This window comes from Podarcis liolepis (genome assembly GCF_965112155.1).
Source record: "Podarcis liolepis genome assembly, chromosome: 7".
Taxonomy (NCBI): Eukaryota; Metazoa; Chordata; class Lepidosauria; order Squamata; family Lacertidae; genus Podarcis; species Podarcis liolepis.
In genome coordinates this window covers 21,752,869-21,774,108 of record NC_139561.1, presented here as the reverse complement: position 1 = coordinate 21,774,108, position 21,240 = coordinate 21,752,869, and the positions used below count along the sequence as shown (strand labels likewise).

Here is a 21,240-nt window from a genome sequence, read left to right as displayed (position 1 = left end):
CTCAACTCACATTATCTCCAACATATTCACACGCAAACACACACATATATAATTGGCTGTGGATAAAAGACTCACGGTGCCCTCAATCCTTCTTCTTCTTTCCTTAGATGCTAGAGTCCCCAGACCCTCGCATCACTGACCCGCGTCGGACGTGGATTTCATTTGTACATCGTCCTGATGACGGCAGCAACTCCAAAAAGAAATGCAAAGGCAGAGATAAGAAATTAGTAGGTTATTCTCGGAAGCACTTTTAGCTGTCCATTACATCCACCGTGATAATAAACCCTTCCCTCTGGTTCTGAAGTTCAGGGTGGGAGTGCCGTTAATCTGTGCAGTCAAAATGGCACCATCCATCTATGAGAGGGTGGGGTCAGTTTGGGGAAACTCCAAGGTTTGCAGAAGTAGAGAAGCATTGGGGGGTGGGGTGGGAGGATTGCAGTTTTATGCATGTCTATTGTCGCTTTTTGTTGTTGTTGCATATATGCTATATGGTTATTTATGGACCTAAGAGGTACCTAAAGCCATTTGCACATAACAAAATATGTATTTTATCAAAGTAATTGTTGAACTGAAATACAATTAAGTAGAAGTATATTAATAGTAAAATACAATTAAGAAGTATATTAATAGTAAAATAATTATTCAGCTCTAACTTAAAATGATTGGGGGCCCATTACTTACATCATAGGAGCCTACACAACACAAAACACTGTTGCTGTACGTAGGTTTTATTTTATTTGTTTTTATCTTAATGTTTTGGAAATGTGCATCCAGTTTTTTCCCCTTTAAATTTTTTGGGGGGCCCCAAGAGAGTGGGGCCCTAAGCTATTGCTTTGTTTAGCTTATACGTAAATCCAGCACTGGTTAAATGTGTATAGGATTGCAACCTAGGGGTGTGTGTGTGTGTGTGTGTGTGTGTGTGTGTGTGTTTGGGGTGGGGGGCAGGAAACATTTTGCCACTCACATTCGTTTTGTGAGTCACCGACCCCCAGTTCCGTCTTCTGCCTGCCCAGTTAAAAGTTCTTGAGCCGCAGGGCTGCAAAGAACAGAAGAGGAGCCCTGCAGCTTATATCAGGCCCATGGGTGTAGCCAGGATTTATGTTGTGTGGTTTTTTTTTGGGGGGGGGGAGAAGGACACCCACCTGTCACCATCCTCTTTCTGGCTCTGTGTAGCTGATTCGGAACGATACATCTCGACAACAGCTTTTTAAAAATTTCTTTCTTTTGACTCCATGTGCTCAGAAAAACCTGTCATTTCGATTTCAGATATTCTGATTATTTCTACTTTCAGTTAAGTATTTTTATTTATTTACTGGATTGGGGGTGGGCAGCTGCTCCTCTGCCTCCCTGGCTATACCCATGATCAGGCCTAAGGATTACTGACTCCAGCATCGTGTTCTCACAATGACCAGCCTTATGCCTCTGGGAAGCTTGTGAGCAAGACCTGAGTGCAACAGCAACTCTCCTCTCTTGCAGTTCCCAGAAAGTGGTATGCAAAGGTTTATTGCCTCCAATAGTGGAGGCAGAACAGAGCCACCATAGCTAGCAGCCTCCTCCTCCTCTAGCAGAAAACCGTGTGATTTGCTTTCGGATTATTCTCAGCTTCAATCCCTGGTGTCTGCAATTGGGGGGGGGGGGTCTTTATCCTAGGAACAGAAGAAGAGCCTTCTGGATCAGGGCCCATGTTGTCCAGCGTCCTGGTCTCACAGTGGCCAACCAGGTGCCTTTGGGAAACCAGCAAGCTGGACCTGACCACATGAGCATTACTCTGACCAAGTGTAGCCATCATGGCTAGTAGACGTTGATAGCCTTGTCCTCCAGGTCTACCAAATCATCTGCCAAAGACCCTGAAGCACAAATGCCAATGATTTGATGTTGGGCTAAGTCACCTGGGGTAAACCTTTGCCTGCTGAACTACAACTGCTGTCATTCACCTGACCATTGGCTACCCTTGCTAGGGCTGATGGGAGTTGTAGTCCAGCAACATCTTTTTTTAAAAAAATAATAATTTTTATTGAATGATTTTATGTTACAAGAAACATTACAACCATACTACCACTAAATATAATTGAGAAATAAAAAACACATACATCAATATTTAGTTAGTTATTTGTTATTTACTGTCTTATTTCCTCCCAAATATTCCATACGAAACACACATATGTACAGACACACACAAAAATTTTTAAAATGATAATAAAGTAAATATTTTCCCCCTTTTATCTTTCAAAATCTTTTCTTCAATTTTGACTTCCTGTCAAGTCCCTTTGCATGTGTTTTATCTTACAATCGAATGCACACAAAACAATAAACCTTTCTATATAAATTCTATATAGAAATTCTATATAAATTTTCTGATACATTCTGAAAACATAATAAATCCTTAATTGTTATCCAGCAACATCTGTTGAGCAGAAAGTTCCCCACCCCTGAATGGCCTTTGTGGCCTGTCCCATCATCTGACAGCTTTGCTTGTGGACCTGTCAAAAAAGGCAGCACCATGGATCAAGTCTTACTGTGTCGCTTCCTTCCTTAAAACTGACTGTCAGGGCAAATTGTATTTTAATTGTCAGGTTGTATTCTCTCCCTCCCTCAACCCCCCCACCCCAGTTTGTATTATTCTGTATTTTGTAAACGTTGTGAGTTTTGCCTTGAAACCCAACTTGGGAGAAAGGTGGGATATAGAATCTATGAAATGAAGGAGTCAAATAAAATAAACCAGGCTAGCGTATTTATCACGAACGAGGTTTCTGAATCCCCTCCCTCTCCCCAAACTCTCTTCTTTCTTTCAGCGTGGGCTTGTTGGACCTCCAGGACCCCCAGGCCCTCCAGGACCCCCAGGGGCTCCAGGGGCAGAAGTCACCCAGGAAGTCTTGCTGCAAGAGTTCAAGATGATGTTAAAAGGTACGCAGGTTCAAGAGAGGCCGGCCTCCTTCCAAGCTCAGGCGACAGCATCTTCCTCTCTCCTTCTTTTTCTCAAGCCCTCTTTTTTTTTTTTTTACTATGGCTCTGTTGTTGTTGTTGTTTAGTCGTTCAGTTGTGTTCGATTCTTCATGACCCCATAGACCAGAGCACACCAGGCACTCCTGTCTTCCACTGCCTCCCGCAGTTTGGTCAAACTCATGTTGGTAGCTTCAAGAACACTGTCCAACCATCTCATCCTCTGTCGTCTCCTCCTTGTGCCCTCAACCTCTCCCAACATCAGGGTCTTTTCCAGGGAGTCTTCTCTTCTCATGAGGTGGCCAAAGTATTGGAGCCTCAGCTTCACGATCTGTCCTTCTAGTGAGCACTCAGGGCTGATTTCCTTAAGAATGGATAGGTTTGATCTTCTCACAGTCCATGGGACTCTCAAGAGCCTCCTCCAGCACCATAATTCAAAAGCATCAATTCTTCGGTGATCAGCCTTTCTTTATGGTCCAGCTCTCACTTCCGTACATCACTACTGGGAAAACCATAGCTTTTACTATATGGACCTTTGTTGGCAAGGTGATGTCTCTGCTTTTTAAGATGCTGTCTAGGTTTGTCATTGCTTTTCTCCCAAGGAGCTGGCGTCTTTTAATTTTGTGACTGCTGTCACCATCTGCAGTGATCATGGAGCCCAAGAAAGTAAAATCTCTCACTGCCTCAATTTCTTCCCCTTCTATTTGCTGGGAGGTGATGGGACCAGTGGCCATGATCCTAGTTTTTTTGATGTTGAGCTTCAGACCATATTTTGCGCTCTCCTCTTTCACCTTCATTAGCACCATACATTTAAGCCTCATCTGAAGCATGTTCAGAACATCAGAAGAGGCTCCCTGCTGGGATCAGGTCAATGGGTCCATCTGGACCACTGCTTCTCAAACGCCAGTTGTTTTGGGACTACAACTCCCACCATCCCTAGCTAGCAGGACCAGTGGTCAGGGATGATGGGAAATGAAATCCCGAAACAGCCGGAGACCCAAGTTTGGAAAACCCTGCTCTAGATAGACCAGCAAACTGATCTCACAGTGGCCAGCCAAATACCCGAATGGGACATTTGCAAACAGGCGTTCAGCACAAGAGCACTTTAAATGTATGGTGCTGCTATGGCCTAAGGCTGTACAACACCAATGTTTAAAGCACATGATTCCGCCCCCCCCCCTCCTGGGGACTTTAGTTTGTATAGGGGGCTGGGAATTGTAGTTCTGTGGGGAAGGGGCAAACTACAGTTCCCATAACTCTTTGGAGGGCAAGGCAAAGTGCTGTAAACAGATGGTGTTCACTCAGCCAAACTCACTCTTCCAGTTGGACAGAGAAGCTGGATTCTCAGGGCCAACAAGATGGCCTCCTATTTTTCCCCCTTTTTCTTACAGAAGCCACTGAGCGGCGGACCCCTCCGGCTTTGCCAACCCCCCTGAGCGAGGCGCCCCCTTTGCTGCTCTCCTTGGAGGAGGCCTCCCCCTACCGGCGAGTGGAGGAGGCATTTCACTGCAAACTCAAGGGCCAAATCGTTGTGGACAAGAAGACCTTGATGGAACTCCAGAACTTCCAGATGGTGAGGAGACCACATCTCTTTCACTAGCAGGTGTTATCGGACAGTGTGAGGCACATATTGGGTTGTAGCCAAGGCTAGTCCTGATTAGAGTAGACCCACTGATGTTAAGGACTAACTTAGGCCACGGCTACTTCCCCCAAAGGATTCTGGGAGCTGTCATTTGTTAAGGGTGCTGAGAGCTGTGAGGAGACCCCTGTTCTCCCGCAAAGAGCTACCTTTCCCAGAGTTCAGCCCAGGAAGAAGAGTTGATTGTTAAACCATGTGGGGAATCATAACTCGGGGGGGGGATAGGGGGGTGTCCTCGCAACTCTCAGCACCTATAGCCAACTACAGCTCCCAGAATCCTTTGGGGGAAGCCATGGCTGTTTAAAGTGATATAGTGTTTTAAATGTGCGAATGTGGTCTAAGTTTGTAGTTTATTTACTTTAAGGATTTCATAACCCTCTCAGCCTTGGAACGGCAAGTTTGAGTCCTAGAGCAATTCTTCAAGCTCAGTGAATTGCCAAGAGCCTCTAAAAGTAAAATCTCTGCATATGGAGGTTGGAAGGGGCGGGGGGAGGCAAAGTTCTCTGGAAGGATAATCCTGGTGCCATGCTAATTGGCGTGGAGAGAGGGAGACTTAAGACATCTTAATAGCCATCAGGGGCTGTAATGGAGGGAGCCAGTCCTTTCTTAATTATGTTTGGCGGATTCCTGGGGCCTGCCCGTGCCAAGGGGTACGCTGGTGCCAGCACTTGTGGGCCTGAGCAGGGCGTGTTTGGGGCACGAACGTAGCCGTGAGTCTGCAGCACAGTTGCTGTGGGCGCCGACAGCAGGATGAGAGGGCATCCTGGCGACGAAAGGGAAAATAGGGCCCTGTCAAGGCGGCATTTCATCACCTCTGTCTTCGGGTGTATCTGCAGACTGAACGCAAAGTCCTTGGGAATCAGAAGTGGGGAGAGAGACCTGTTGCGCTCCAGCCCTGCTTGTGGGGTTCCCAGAGGGCCATCTGGTTGGCCACTGGGAACATGGTGCTGGGCTGTGTTGTGTGTTGGGCCCAGAGGTGCCAACTTCTCTGCACAATTGAAGGGGACTGATGTCACGCGTGGGTCCCTCTGAATATTGAGGGGGCCCAGCCCCTTAAAAAAAAAGATTGGGGGGCCGTAGTGCCTCAGGCCCCAGGAGCCAGTGCCCTAGTTTGGGTCTAATCTGTCAAGGCTCTCAGTCATCATTTTCCTCCTGGATATCTTTACTAGAAGATTCAACAAATTCATGAAGGACATGGGTATGTTTAGCATAGGGAAAGAGAGGACTGAGAGGAGATATGATAGGCGTCTTCGAATATCTCAAGGGCTGTCCAATGGAAGATGGAGCAAGCTTGTTTTCTCCTGCCCTGGAGGGTAGGACTCGAACCCATGGCTTTGAGTTACAAGAAAGAAGATTCCGACTAAAGCCGGACAGTGTGAGCTGTTGGACAGTGGAATGGTCTCCCTTGGGAGGTGGTGGACTCTCCTTCCTGACGTGCAGCGTGAATTAATAATGCAGAGTTTTTAAGTGAAAGAATAAGAGCTTTACTGAGTTAAAATAAACCTCTTCATAAACAACATGGTTCCAAACTGTTTGACTGAGATTACATTCTGACTCTGCTCACAACTGAGGCAGACTGACTCTGACTGAAATCTTACAGAGAACACACAGAGAAAATGGCTGCTATTTATAAGGAGAATGAGACACATGTCAGAGTCATAGAATCATAGAATCATAGAGTTGGAAGAGACCACAACGGCCATCGAGTCCAACCCCCTGCCAAGCAGGAAACTCAACAGTTAGCAGTGACTCAACAGTTAGCAGTTAGGCCTGAATAACTTTAGTTGGCCCTGAATAACTTTGTGCAGTCCCAGCACTTCCCAGCCTGCTTTGCTGCTTCTGCTTTCATGTGTCTTTGTCACATGACACTTCCTTGGAGGTTTTTAAGCAGAGGTTGGGTGGCCACCTGCCATGGATGCTTTAGTTGAGATGCCAGCATTGCAGGGGGTTGGACTAGATGACCGTTGGTGTCCCAACTCTCTGGTTCTCTGATTCAATGGCTACCAATGGCTACTAGCCACAATGGCTATGTTCTCCCACTACTGATGGAGGCAGGATGCTGCAGGATAACAGTGGCTGGGAATCACAACTGGGGAGAGCTCTGAGTTTCTGCTTGTGGGCTTCCCATAATGAGCCTGTGGTTGGCCAACCTGAGAGCAGGATGTTGGACTCGATGGACCTTTGGCCTGATCCAGCAGGGCTCTGCTTAGGCTCTTATTATATCTCCATGGTTCTGGTGAAGCAGATGCTCTACTGCCGAGCTCAAGTCCTCATAAGGAATGGGGGCACTATGTCGACGTCCTTTCCTTCTGCAAGAGACAGAGAGGGAGAGAATGGCGAAGCTGCAGAGGGAGAGAGAGAGAGAGGGAAAGACGTGAAGAAACAGGAATGTTTTATCAAGCGGTAATTTACTGGTGCCGGAAAATTGCCTTCCATTTCAAGTCCGCGGTTTTGGGGGAATTAAGTCGCTGCCTCCGTTTTAGTTTAATTGCTTTTAACGAAAGGGGGGAAGGAACAGAGCTGCCAAAAATGGGTTGGCAGCTTCTGCCTAACAGATTGGAGGGGGACACACACACACACACACACACAAATTTGAAAAGGGGAGTGGAAGGGCCCATACCATATACTAGGGGTGTCAAATAAGCAACTGAGAAGAATCAAAGCTGTCTTATGCATGGCCTTTGGCTTGATATTGCTCTCTACCGTCCTGCTTGGCAGGGGGTTGGACTCGATGGCCCTTGTGGTCTCTTCCAACTCTATGATTCTATGATTCTACTCTCCAAAGTGGTACAGCCCTCCAACAGACACATCATAGTGCTGATAATGCCAAGGCTGCAGGTTCGATCCCTGTATGGGACAGCTGTATAGTTTTGCGTTGCGGGGGGTTGGAATGGATGATCCTCAGGGTCAATTCTATGATTCTATGTAGGTTTGCTCTAGCTCTGTAGCTGTTGAGCTAACTCAAGCAACCCACTCATTTTATCTGATTTGTATTGATAAATATATTACATATATCTGCCAGTTTCGTGGATTTTAGCTGTGTTTTATCCATCCTTTTACGATGGGCCACATCCCACTAAGTCCTTCTCAGAGATAGAGCCACCGAAATTAATGGACCTACATCTGTCATGCTCATCCATAAGAACGTATGAAAAGCCCTGCAGCTGAATCAGACCAATGGTCCAGCTAGTTCAACATCTTCTCACAGTGGCCGACGACATGCCCATTAGGATTGCAGTCTTATCTGATGGAGGATCTATTGTATATTATTTTTTTACCCTTAATGTTGTTGTATTAATATGCTGGGACCCTTGGGCCAAACACCATATCATCATCATCATCATCATCATAAATATTATTATTATTAGTATTATTATTAGTAGTAGTAGTAACAACAATTAAAATATTAATATTAATAGTAGTAGTAATAATAAATATTATTAACAGTAACAATAATTACTAATAGTAATAAAGTTACCTAGGCAAAACCAGCTTTCTCTCTCTCCTGAAAAAAAACACCACCCAAATTCTGATGTTGCAACAACAGCAGAACCTCCAATTAATGGGCTTTTTCTTTCCTTGGCACATGAAAGCTAATTTTCTCCTCCTCCCTGACTTGAGCCAAACCCACACCGCAGGAGCCAAAGATAACAATAAACACCCGCACTGAGTTTATTTTAGGCTAAGTCCGATAATCTTTCCTGCCAGCTTTGCAACTGGAGACCTCTCCCTTGCATGGCAGCAGCTAAACCCAGGGTGGGAGGTGGGGAGCGCTCTTTAGGCCTCCTCGGTCGGACCCCCCCAAAAAACTGTAGAGATGAAGGCAAAGAAAAACAAAGGTCGCTAAGCCCTCCCCAATGGCGCAGAAGAAAGTGATTCGGTAGGGCTAGGGGTGTGTGTATAGAGGGAGGTTGGAGAATTTTGCCAAAACAGAAATGGGAGCAGAAATGGCCAATGTGTACTTGTTTGTCCTACATCTGGAACGGAAGTCAATTGGGCGAACATGATCAGCAAATGATACATAATTGATTATGGTTCCCTGCCTCAACCCCACATTTGCATTGTGTTTTCTTTGCAATGAAATGAGCCGGGTGGAATAACGTCACAACCATGTTCCTGGGATAGAGCTCAGTTGGTAGAGCGTGAGACTATGGGTTCGAGACCCACTTTGGGCAAAAGAGATTCTTGCATTGCGTGGGGTTGGACTAGATGACTCTCACTGCCCCTTCCGACTCTACAGCCTTATGATTCTTATGTAATCAAGCACTTGGCATTACGGATGTTACGATTTTGTTACAGTGGACAAACGAGACGAATGGTGCCATTTTTGGTGAAAGGCTTAACTGGGGGAAAAGATTGAATGTTAAACCACTCTGGGAATTGCAGCTCTGTGAGTAGAATTGGGGGGGGGGGGCTCCTATCAACTCTCAGCACCCTTAACAAAAGACATTTCCCAGGATTCTTTGGAGGAAGCCATGACTGTTCAAAATGGCATCACAGAGCTTTTAAAATGTGGCCTAAGGTGGATGCAACCAAGAGATTCTTGAATGTCAAGCGGTCCAGTGATGTTTCAAGTCAAGGACACAACTCAAGAAAGCTTCTGTGTGTTATGAAATAGAGAGAAGGGGAGCAATGGAGGCGGTGACCAGGGTCTTGTTGGATTTGTGACGGTGTTCTTTTTCTCCCTAGCCTTCGGCCAAAGGAGCGTTCCTCCGGGGATCTGGTTTGAACTTAACCACCGGGAGATTTACAGCATCTATATCTGGGATTTATCAGTTTTCGGCCAACGTCCACATTGGTGAGTGGGAACTCTCGCTGCTGGCAGATAACATGTCCTTTTGCCTTCTTTTCCCAGCCTGTATGGTCTTGAAAAAAGAAGGTCAAATCTAACCTTATGGAAGCTGGTTCCTCTAACATAGGGACCTTATTTATGCCCGAGGGGCCAAATGGCCACATGCCAGATTCAAAAGTGGGTGGGGCGATAAATGTCAATGTTAAATTTGCATCCGAGGCTAATTTCTGTGCACACATCTCTATATTCATTATATACCCTCTTTCCTTTTCTTTTTCTCCAAGACCACAGTGAGCTGAAAAGTAAACTACAGCTTCGAGCAAGAGACAATGTCCGGGTGCTGATATGCATCGAATCCCTCTGTCATCGCAACACGTAAGTCACTGGGATGCTGCTGCAATACCATCTCAGGACACGGGTTGGGAACCTTTGGACCATTGTCCGAATGTGGCCTTTGTGTCTGGCTCTCAGGACTCTCCCCAGGCCACACACGCTCCCCAGCTAGCTCTCTCCCCAGCCCTGCTTTGTACCTTCCTTGAGCACCTTTGCCTGGCTGGAACATGTCCTTGAACTCTGAACTCATGCCTGCAAGAGAGGGGTGGGTGTTGAAACCAGCCTACTGCGCAAAGGTCATTTTAAAATCCACTGCTCCGCCCACTTTTACCTCTGGCTCTGCCTACCACTGGCATGTGACCCCCCCAGAAGGGAATGCAGCCCTTGGAATGAAAAAGGGTCCCCCATCCTTGTTCCAGCATCTAGCATCTTTATGGCAGGCCTAATCTAAGGTTTCCTTCTCAATGGATAATTGAAGTAACAACAAGAACAACAACAATAGCAATATCCCAGCCATTCTTTCCTCCCTGAAATACACTTGAGTCTCAACTTATGCTTGTCAGAATAACACCAGCACATTATGAATAGGATTCAATAATAGGAGTCAAAAGGGAAATGGGAGGTCATTTTGCTCCACCCTCTGCTGGGCGCAAGATCTTCAATGCTGGAGGCAACTAAGGTAATGAGAAAAGCTCTGCTGGATGAGGCCAATGGCCCATTGGGGTCAGGCATCCTGTTCTCTCAGTGCTCATCCAGATACCTACAGGAAACCCCACCAAAACAAGGCCCATGGAAATTAAGAACATAACTAAAGCCTGCTGGATCAGACCAAAAGCCCATCTAGTCTAACACCCTGCCAACCAAATACACCAGTGTGGTGTAGTGGTTAAGAGCGGTAGTCACGTAATCTGGGTAACCGGGTTCGTGTCTCCGCTCCTCCACATGCAGCTGCTGGGTGACCTTGGGCCAGTCACACTTCTCTGAAGTCTCTCAGCCCCACTCACCTCACAGAGTGTTTGTTGTGGGGGAGGAAGGGAAAGGAGAATGTTAGCCGCTTTGAGACTCCTTAAAGGGAGTGAAAGGCGGGATATCAAATCCAAACTCTTCTTCTCTTCATTGGAGTCAGGCATCCTGTTCTCTCAGTGTTCATCCAGATACCTACAGGAAACCCCACCAAAACAGGGCCCATGGAAATTAAGAACATAACTAAAGCCTGCTGGATCAGACCAAAAGCCCACCTAGTCTAACACCCTGCCAACCAAATGCTTCTTCTGGAAATCCTGCAAGCAGGGCCTGAGGGCAACAGCAACTCTCCCTACTTGTGAATGCCAGCAAGTAGACATCTTGCTTCCAACACTGAAGGCAGAACATAGATGTCAGGCTTAATAGCCTTCTTCTCCATGCTGCTTCCCTGACTAACCAGTTTCTGCATAAAAACCTTCAGTGAAGCTGAGCAAGGCACCCTGTTTCACCGCTCTTATCAGTGAGGCGCTGCTCCTATCTTTTAGCCGAAATTGACTTTCCTGCCCTTTCCACCCCCCTCGCTCCTTCGCGCTGGAGCAACAGAAAACGCACCTGCTGGATTTTCCTCAGGACAGCCCTTCGATCCTCTCGTGGTCTCCCCTTCATTTTCTCTTCTCCAGGGTTCATGGCTTACCCTGGCCCACGGCCGCCATCTTTGTTTTGGATGGGTCTTTGGAAGTTGACTCATTCTGGAGCATTCGGGGGTCAAAATGGCTGCCGTGCACAAAAATATGGCAGCCTCGTGCATTCAGACCTGTCTCCCATGGCAACCATCCGCAGCTCTTCCGAAGGCCTGCAGCTCCTCAACAGACCTCGTTGAAAGGACTGTGTCTCCTCAGTAGGCCTCATTGGAAAAGCTTAGAAATCTGTAGTTCATTCGGCAGAGGCCAGTGGTGTTCCCCCAGCCCTTTCTAAAACACCCCCCATGCTTTCCTTGCACAAGAACGGCCATCTTGGGCCTTTTTCTCTTTCCTGATTTGTTCTTTGTCCACCACACTCGCCACAACTCTGTCAAAACAAAAGTGGGGAAAATGTCCTCTGAACGGGTCTCTGCTGGCAGCTCTTGAAACCCCACGGAAGCCAAAAAGTGGAGCTGGAAGAAAGGTTTGGGAACGTGGCTGTGCCAAAGACCCCCCCCTTCCTCTTTGTGACTCAGATGGAACCGATCTCGCTGTTAAAGTTCTAATTTAAACACTTTTATTGGAGGAACAGAGAAGAAGGTGTGGAATGCTGAAGAATTAAAAAAAAACCAGACCAGGCCTTGTTCATAGACTTCGTTGGCTCCCACAAAAGACGCCATGGAGCTTGCAAGTTGTTGTTATTAGTAGCAGTGGGTGCTGGGAGATGGCAGAAACCCCTCAAACCTGATAGTTTGGCAGATACCACAGCAGGGAAGAACACAGAGTCAGCAATAAATCACATTCATAACACGAACACAAAATCCACCACAAACCAGGAGCTTAATACACCAACGCAGCCAGTTGATGTTTTCCATGGGGAAAATCTGGGTGAGCAGATACGTTTTAAGCAAGGGCCAAAATGCCTAATTAGGGAAGAGAGGATGTGTCCCATTTCGTTTTCTCATTTTTCCAGCCTTACAGTACAGTTCTCCACATTTCCTCTTGCCTTTTTCAAAGAAGCCCCGCATGAAAATTCATCTGCTGTTTTGTGAGAATTTCTCCTAATGTATCCATTTTCATATGCAGCTTTGCCGAATACACAGATTTTTGTTTTGCAAGCCATTTCCCCTGATATAATGCATATTTGTATACCATGTTCCCCTATATGCACTTCAATGCACAGTTCCACCAAGTTTATTTTCATTTTTCGCATTTCTATCCCACAAGGAGATTGGTGTGGCGTGTACATGGTTCCCTTCTTCCTCCCCATTTTGTCCTCACAACAACCATGTGAGGTAGGTTAGGCTGAGAGACTGCACCAGGCCCAAGGCCAGCCAGTGAGTTTCATGGCTGCTTGGGGATTTGAGCCCTGGTCTCCCAGGTCCTTGTCCAACACTCCAGTCACTGCACCACACTGGTGTGAAGATAAACACTAGCTTAGTTCTTAAAAAAGTAATTTTTATTGTTTATAGCCCAGTGGCCCATCACAATACAGTATGAGCAGAAATCACACAGCTACAAAACTAAAGGCATTGCATGCCACCAGACCAGGACAAATCTACAATGTCCAACATTTAGGAACGTTCCTTCTATTCAGCATCCCTGGGCATTGGCACTTGCACAAACCAGAAAAGTTGCTCTTACCTGTCTTGTGCTAGTACAAATAGTGTCACCCTATAGCTGATGCACATTTTGACATCTGCCAAAGCCATTTAATTTTTGAATCATCCGGTTGACCTTCTAAGGCGATCTGAAAAGGGGAGACTAATTTAAATTGCTCTGGGTGAATCATACAATGAGCAAAATGAAACATAATGTAAAAGATGCTCAGTATGGGGTTTCAGATGTGAATATTTCCCGGCCCTATCAGGAGATGTTGGACAGGTGGCCTACCCACCAAACCAGGGTCTTTTCTTCAGCTTTGGAGCAACTGGCCATGCTTGTAAAGGCTACTCCAGTTGCTGAAACAGAGGCGGAAGAGAGCCTCCGGCAAGTTAGGGGGCTGTTGCTCTTGGACCGTCTCTGGATAGGGGTGGATTCAGGTGGAGTTGGTTTTTGGCATGGCGGCTGCGGAAACTGGGAGCAGTGGAGTGAGGCGATGGTTTCCGTTCCCTCGGGTTGCCTCACCTCTTATGAAACATGACAAGGCCAGGGCATCGGCTGGCTCGGGGCATGCCTCTACCACCTGCCCAACCTGGCAGTGCCCCTTTATTAGGGCTTTGCTTGCACCTGCAGGGTGGGGCAACCTGCCTCCGGAGGGCATGAGACCTGTTGCAATGTTGGTAGGAGAGCAAGCCCAAACGAGCCATCAGCTGGCAAAACTGGTGAGAGCGAAGAGCATGTCGTAAACATGGGGGGTTGTAGCCAACGTCGGCCCTACTCAGAGTAGATCCATTGAAATGAACCGGCGCGGCTAATTTAAGGGTTGCAGCCAACTTTAATCCTCCTCAGACTAGACCTTTTGTTGTACGCAACTACACGCTCCTCAAAGTAGACCCTAAGTTGGCTGTGGTCATTAATTTCAATGGACGCGTGTCTGACATTATTAATGGTCACGTCTAACTTAGGTTAACATTAAGGGTCACGTTTAACTTAGGTTTGTTCATTTCAACAGGTATGCTCTGAGCAGAACTTATTTGGCTACAACCCATCATTTTTTTACTTGGTTAGTCATCTGCCTTAGAACCCAGGGATGGATGGAAGAAATTTAAATTAATGTGTTTGTTGCTGAAACATCTCCATTTTGTTTTGCTCCATTTCCTCCAAATTATCTTCAAAAATTGACTGTGTGGAGAACCTCTGGCCCTCCAGATGTTGCTGAACTACAACTTCCGGCAGGCGTGGCCAATGGCCAGAGGGATAAGGAGAGTTGCAGTTCAACAAAGGTACAGTGCCAGAGGTTCCCCACACAGTCATTTCCCCCCAAGATAATTTGGAGGAAGTTGAACAAAACTTTCAAATAGCCCATTCCTATGCATATACAGTGGTACCTCGGGTTAAGTACTTAATTCGTTCTGGAGGTCCACTTTAGCTAATGGGGCCTCCTGCTGCCACCGCGCCGCCGGAGGACGATTTCTGTTCTCATCCTGAAGCAAAGTTCTTAACCCGAGGTAATATTTCTGGGTTAGCAGAGTCTGTAACCTGAAGCGTATGTAACCTGAAGCGTATGTAACCCGAGGTACCACTGTACAACCGGAAGCAAACTGGTACTCTGTTCGGTGGGGCTTCCTCATGGGTAAAGGTGCAGAGTAAAGTTAGGGCCAGCTTGCTAATACACCTGGCTTTGCAAGCCGGCAGAAATCACAGAGGAAACAACGAGAGCACACTGCAATTGGAGGGGCAACCCAAATGATCAAGGGGGTGGAACAACTCTCCTATGAGGAAACGTTGATGCATTTGGGTTTGTTTTCTTTTAAGTTTATAGGAAAGGCAACTAAAAGGTGACATGGCAGAAGTTTATAAATTTATGCTCGGCATGCAGAAAGGGGACAGGGGAAAGTGTTTTCTCCTTCTCTCATAACGCTGGAACTCGTGGACATCCCAACAGAAGCTGAATGTTGGAAGCTTTGGGACAGAGGAAAGGAAGAGCTTCTTCAGGCAGCACATAGATAACCTGCGGAACTCACTTCCACAGGAGGAAGTGGGGACCGCTAACTTGGGTGGCTTGAAAAGAGACCTGGACAAATTCTAGGAGGTTGAGGCTACGAATGGCTATCGGCCTTGATGACTATGCTCTGCCTCTGTGGTCAAAGGCAAAAAATGCCAATTTCTGGAAATGGCAGAAGGGGAGAGAGCTCTTCTGCTCAGGGCCTACTTGCAGGCATCTGGTTGGCCACTGTGAGAATAAATGGAATATATGGGCCATTGGCCTGATCCTGCAGGCTCTTCTTATGTCCTTATAAACGATGGAGAGCTTGTGGAATTTGAGCTTAAGATACCCCACTTCTCAGCCACTGTGCTATGCCAAGCTATGACTCTGGTCCATGAACATCTGTCTCCCTTTCTTTTGCACCTCTTAGGTCTTTGGAAGTTATTGCTGGTCTGGAAAGCAACAGCAAGATCTTCACCGTTTATGTCCATGGATTGCTGCAGCTGCAGGTATATGGGGGTTGTAGAGCTGGCGGTAATGTAGCCTATAAAGAGCACCAGTGAATTGACGCAGGTGGTGCTGTGGGTTAAACCACAGAGCCTAGGACTTGCCGATCAGAAGGTCGGCGGTTCAAATCCCTGCGACGGGGTGCGCTCCCGTTGCTCGGTCCCTGCTCCTACCAACCTAGCAGTTCGAAAGCACGTCAAAGTGCGAGTAGATAAATAGGTACCGCTCCGGCGGGAAGGTAAACGGTGTTTCCGTTCGCTGCTCTGATTCACCAGAAGCGGCTTAGTCATGCCGGCCATATGACCCGGAAGCTGTACACCGGCTCCCTCGGCCTATAGAGCAAGATGAGCGCCGCAACCCCAGAGTTGGCCACAACTGGACCTAATAGTCAGGGGTCCTTTTACCTTTACCTTTTAGAGCTGGCGGTAATGTAGCCTATAAAGAGCATCAGTGAATTGAGACAGACTCCCGCCCCTGGGGCCACCATTTTTATGCAACAGGTTCAGCAGGTGGGAAGAACCGTAGCTCAGTGGTAGGGCATCTGCTCTGCATGCAGAAGGTCCTGGGTTCAACCCCCAGCATCTCCATTATTAGGTTTTATTTTGTCTCAGGGCACATTACAATTAAAATTCTGAAAGTGCTGTAAAGCAGCTTCAAATTATAGAAATAAGATGAGTCCTAAAAACATGAACCTCAAGTGTCGAAAGCCAAGGTGTGCTTTGTCATGGAGGGGAGGGAGCCCCACAGCCTTCTACGGAGAAGGCCCTTTCCTGGTCTGCCACCCCCACCGACTCCTGAGGGCGGCGGAACAAGCAAGAAGGCCTCCTCTGCTGATCTCAGCACCCAAGAAGGTCTGTAGGGAAGGAGCAGGTCTTTTGGGTATTTCAGCCCTGAATAGTTCAGGGCAGTGCTCCCCAAACTTGGGTCTCCAGCTGGTTTTGGACTAGAATCATTCCCCCTGCCAGCTAGGTAGGGATGATGGGAGTTGTAGTCCAAAAAAGAGCTGGGGACCCAAGTTTGGGAAACACTGGCTTTGAACACTAATGGGAGCACCTTCAATCAGACCTGGAAACAAACTGGCATTTCCTGGGCTTGTGGTTCTCTTGTAGCTTTGTACATTGGCTCCCAGTATGTTTCCAAGCACAATTCAAAGTGTTGGTGCTGACCTTTAAAGCCCTAAATAGCCTCGGTCCAGTATACCTGAAGGATCGTCTCCACCTCCATTGTTCTGCCTGGATACTGAGGTCTAGCGCCGAGGGCCTTCTGGTGGTTTCCTCACTGCAAGAAGCCAAGTTGCAGGGCCTTCTCGGTAGTGGCGCCCACCCTGTGGCCCGCCCTGTGGAACGCCCTCCAACCAAATGTCAAAGAGAAAAACAACTACCAGACTTTTAGAAGACATCTGAAGGCAGCCCTCTTTTAATGTTTAACAGACTACTGTATTTTAATACTTTGTTGGTAGCCACCCAGAGTGGCTGGGGAAACCCAGCCAGATGGGTGGGGTATAGATAATAAATTCTTATTCTTATTATTACTATTTCTTCTTCTTCTCTTCCCTTGTGGTGCAGCCTGGACAATACACTTCCATCTTTGTCGACAACAGCGCCGGTGCCCCTGTCACCATTCAGAACGGATCCGATTTCATGGGGATGCTGGTGGGAGTCTAATCCGGGATGACCCTCGACGCAGGGGGGCAGGGGGATGAAGACACAACCAAGGACCTGCTCGTCCGTACTTTGCCACCTCTGTCCCAGGGGATCGCCTTCTCTTTGCCGTTAGGCTTCTCCAGCTGATTGACGCAAACAATACTTTCCCTTCTCCCCACGGCATAGCAATAATTCAAGAAGCAATAATTCAAGAAGACAAAAATCACGGGAGGTGAACAGTTCTTGCCACTGAACCTAAAAGACCAGATCTGTTTCGCTCCCAGTACAGTATATTCACAGGACACCTTCACTTCCTCAACCTCGGCTCTGAGATCCAAAACTTTGCTTTTGCTTCGGGATACAGCGTTTTGTTTTTGAAAAGACCAACCTTCAAGGACACGTACTCTCATCTGAACTGGGGGGGGGCGGGCTTGGTGCACTGTGGGTAAGTGGGTCTCTGAGGGCATAAGAAAAACAAAGGTGGTTCCAAAGCAGAGCACCTGCTTTGCGTGTAGAAGGTCCTTAGTCCAGCCCCCAGCATGATTTGAGAAACAGCAGACTCCCTTCTGAAAGGATTCCTGTTTTCTGATTCCACCCTACCTAATAGGTTTCCTTTAAAAAAAAGGGGGGCCTAAAAAGCTCCTTGCAATTTAATGCCGAACCGTTTTTTAATCAGCCTTCCTGTTGCAGATGCAAAAGCATGTCCCACACAAAATGGATGGAGAGCAACCAAGTCCCTTCGACCAGTTACTCTCTCTGGACATCAATTGGTGGTGGGGGTTTCTTTAAATCTGTTCCTGGCAAGGAATCTATGCAGGCCCCTCTTGTGAACCACTTAGACCTTCCCAAAGGAAGCAAAGGATCCAACTATATGGTTGTAGCCTATGATGTCCCACTCAGAACAGACCCATTGAAATTAATGGACTGAAGCATCCCGTTACTGTCAATGAGTCTCCTCTGAGTCCAACTAGCATTGGACACAACCCAAAACAAATGGAATAGCTGCAAAGTTATTCTAACAGGTGGGTTGCGAGTCGCAGGAAAAGCTGATGAAGGAGAGGGGAGTCCCCACTTTCAGAAGGGGGTTTCATGCATTCAAATTCTCCATCTTCACCACATCCCTGAATTTTGTTGACATTCCAGCCTGCTTTCAAGTGACCGTTGTCGGCTTTGTGTGTTTGTGTGTATGTGTGTTTGTGTGCTGGCTCTGGCTGAGTTGAAAAACAGTTTAATAATTATTATAATTGAGAAGAGAACTGTATATTATTTAAATTATCTGTGCTTGACCGCAAGTGCCCAGCCTCACTATATACAAAGGCCGAGGAAGGCAAGTCTGGAGCTATTTGTAATTGGTGTGACGTCGCCAGAGTGATTTCTGACGGGATTTTGCCGCTCCGGGGGGAAAGAGAAGGGGGACACGCTCCCACCAAGCACAGACTCCCGAAGAGACAGAAAGGATGTGTTTGGGCTCAAGCATTATCACGGCAGCTGGCAGATTTCCGCTAATTTCTTTCCAGAGACTTTGACATGCAACTGTGGACTTAACCATCAACACCCAGCCTGCACCTTCAAAGGCTCCCCACCCCGACTGTTTAAGAATCACCCCCCCCCCCGGGCCTTTTGTTGCGTTTCAAAGTAACCCCATTAGGGCAGGACAAAGTGTTACAAATCCATTTTCCCCCTATGATGAGCTCTCATTCGTCTCCTAACCTCATCGATACACTTCTCTGCCCTCCCTGTGTGGGAAGCAGGTAGTGATTTAAACAGTCCACACCTGTCCACTCTGAGCAGGGCAGGATCCTGCTGGATAGCTCACTTGGTTAGAGCGTGGTGCTGTTAACACCAAGTTCGTGGATTCAATCCCCATAAGGGGCAGCTCAGGGTCCCTTCCAACTCTATGATTCTGTGAGATGTCAGCAGTGGGCAGGGATGCATTTAGCAGCCTGGTACTGGCAGGAGAGATGTCCAGCAGGGGAGCTGTCCAGCAACGACCTAGTGCTGGTTCAGCAAAGCTTTTACATTAGCCAACAGACTGGGCGAGACGGGGTGTGTGTGTGTGTGTGTGTGTGTGTGTGTGTGTGTGTGTGTGTTATAGCAGGCCAGCTTTTCCTGCCTCTTCCTGGCTTCTCAGCAGGGCCCTGTTCCCGGAACGTAAACTTGTGTTTGCCTCCTCTGAAGTAGGGAGAGAGAAATTTGGTTCGTTTTACATTTTGATGTGCACCTACCTGGTTTGCACTTCCCAAAACAACATGTAAAATCACGGCTATCCTTTAAAAATCTCTGAATTCTGTGGTGCGGTTCTTGAACCAAAAAGAAAGAAAAAATGCATGTATTGGGGAAAATAGCATCGCAAAACACATCCTATTAAGGAAAACAGCTTGCGAAAACATCTGCGTTCAGCAAAATAGCGTACCAAAAATATATAAAGGTAAAGGGACCCCTGACCTTTAGGTCCAGTCATGGCCGACTCTGGGGTTGCGGCGCTCATCTCGCTTTATTGGCCTAGGGAGCTGGCGTACAGCTTCCGGGTCATGTGGCCAGCATGACTAAGCCGCTTCTGGCGAACCAGAGCAGCGCACGGAAACGCCGTTTACCTTCTCGCCTGTGCGGTCCCTATTTATCTACTTGCACTTTGACGTGCTTTTGAACTGCTAGGTTGGCAGGAGCTGGGGCCAAGCAACGGGAACTCACCCCGTCGTGGGGATTCGAACCGCCGACCATCTGATTGGCAAGTCCTAGGCTCTGTGGTTTAACCCACAGTGCCACCCACATCCCACCAAAAAGATATATGGGTGGATTAGAGGACTTGCCCGCTACAACACAAACGAGTCTTTGAGAAGACTTTTAAAAAATGCAGAAATGGACCACTTGAGAATGGGGAAATGAGAAACCAAAATGGAAGGATTTGTCCACCCCAGTTCCCAAGGAGGGAGGGAGGAAAGGAGGCCTGCAAAACACACACTCCATCTCCAATGATGGGGTTGGGCACAGACTCGTTGCTTCTGCTTGTTCAGTCTCAGGAGGGTCAGGAACAGGATCTGCAGCTAGGTGGGGAGTCCCAACAGAAAGAACATTGGGTTCCTTCATGTTTCAGCCCGCTAGGTGAAGGCATCACCTGAGGTGGTGGCCTCAGAATGGGGTCATGGGAAATGTAATTCCCTCTGATCCCAGTCTGTGCTGGGAGCCATGGTAAGGACTGGATTTCCCTCTTCTTTGCAGGAGGACCTATCATGTTCAGGGGCCAGGAAATGAACACAGGGCATCGTGACCAATGACCATGGGGACATGGAGCTGCCAATTTGGGCATCGGCTTCTTTTATCTTGCAACATTTAGTCCTGCCCTAGATCTTCTACCAAGCGAAACATTTCCTGCAAGCTGGGTGATTTATTTCAATTTTAATTTTGAATAAGAATGGGGGTGCGTGCGTGTCAAGAAACGGGGAGAGGGAGATTATTTCAAGCAAGCGCAACCCTTCTAGTAGCGCCTCTTGCCTTTATCGTCTTATGTTTTAATAAGATATATTAATAAATCTGTATATTTAGTCACCTTGTATACACAGCAGCCCTCGGGGCACGCATTTAAAGCTGTAAACATATCATTGCACACTGGAGGGGCTGCCAAGCAGCCTGGCATGGGATCGGCAGGCTGGCGGGGAGAGTGTTGACTTATTTATGGAACTGGCTTGGCATTGACTGCGATGAAAGCTTGTGAAGGATAACGTGGTGCAAACAGTCTCTCTACTGCACTCTTTTCAGTCTGACTTAAAAGCTCTAGGTTGCATCCGGTGCTAGTTCTGCTCAGAGTAAACCCATTGGAGTTAATAGACATGGCTACCTTGAGTCAATTGCATTCAATGGCTTTGCTCTGTTCAGAAGAGAGAATTCAGCTCTTCACTTTTCTCATACAATCCGAATGGATCGTCTTCTATGTTAGTCCAACTCAAAGTAGACTCACTGGGCCTTATCCAATGCAGTAGCTCGGCTGGTGCACAGAATTTCTATGTGCAAAATGGATCTTCCTCTTTCTTCCCTCCCCCGTACCCTCTAAATTAGCTTTGAAAGTTTGGGGGACCCTCCAGAGCAGATTTATTTGGGGGTGCTTAACTAGGTGGAGAGGAAACAGAAATCTTGTTGCACCAGCAGAACCCCACTGG

The 21,240-nt window shown here is 47.3% G+C and overlaps 1 protein-coding gene across 5 annotated transcripts in view; it reads left to right on the top strand.

Moving 5' to 3' along the window:
• Positions 1-20,628, top strand: part of C1QTNF12 (C1q and TNF related 12) — a 52,773-nt gene extending 32,145 nt beyond the window's left edge. For 3 of the 5 annotated variants that reach the window (XM_083513262.1, XM_083513264.1, XM_083513265.1), the window contains 7 exons: positions 108-227; positions 2,793-2,904; positions 4,332-4,513; positions 9,269-9,377; positions 9,656-9,746; positions 15,367-15,445; positions 17,009-20,628. In XM_083513262.1, the coding sequence (XP_083369388.1) occupies positions 108-227; positions 2,793-2,904; positions 4,332-4,513; positions 9,269-9,377; positions 9,656-9,746; positions 15,367-15,445; positions 17,009-17,107 (792 nt within the window). In that variant the 3' untranslated portion in view covers positions 17,108-20,628. The remainder of the gene's footprint in view (positions 1-107; positions 228-2,792; positions 2,905-4,331; positions 4,514-9,268; positions 9,378-9,655; positions 9,747-15,366; positions 15,446-17,008) is intronic. The other 2 variants (XR_014528428.1, XM_083513263.1) reach the window with 2 other exon arrangements.
• The last annotated feature ends 612 nt before the right edge of the window (positions 20,629-21,240 follow it).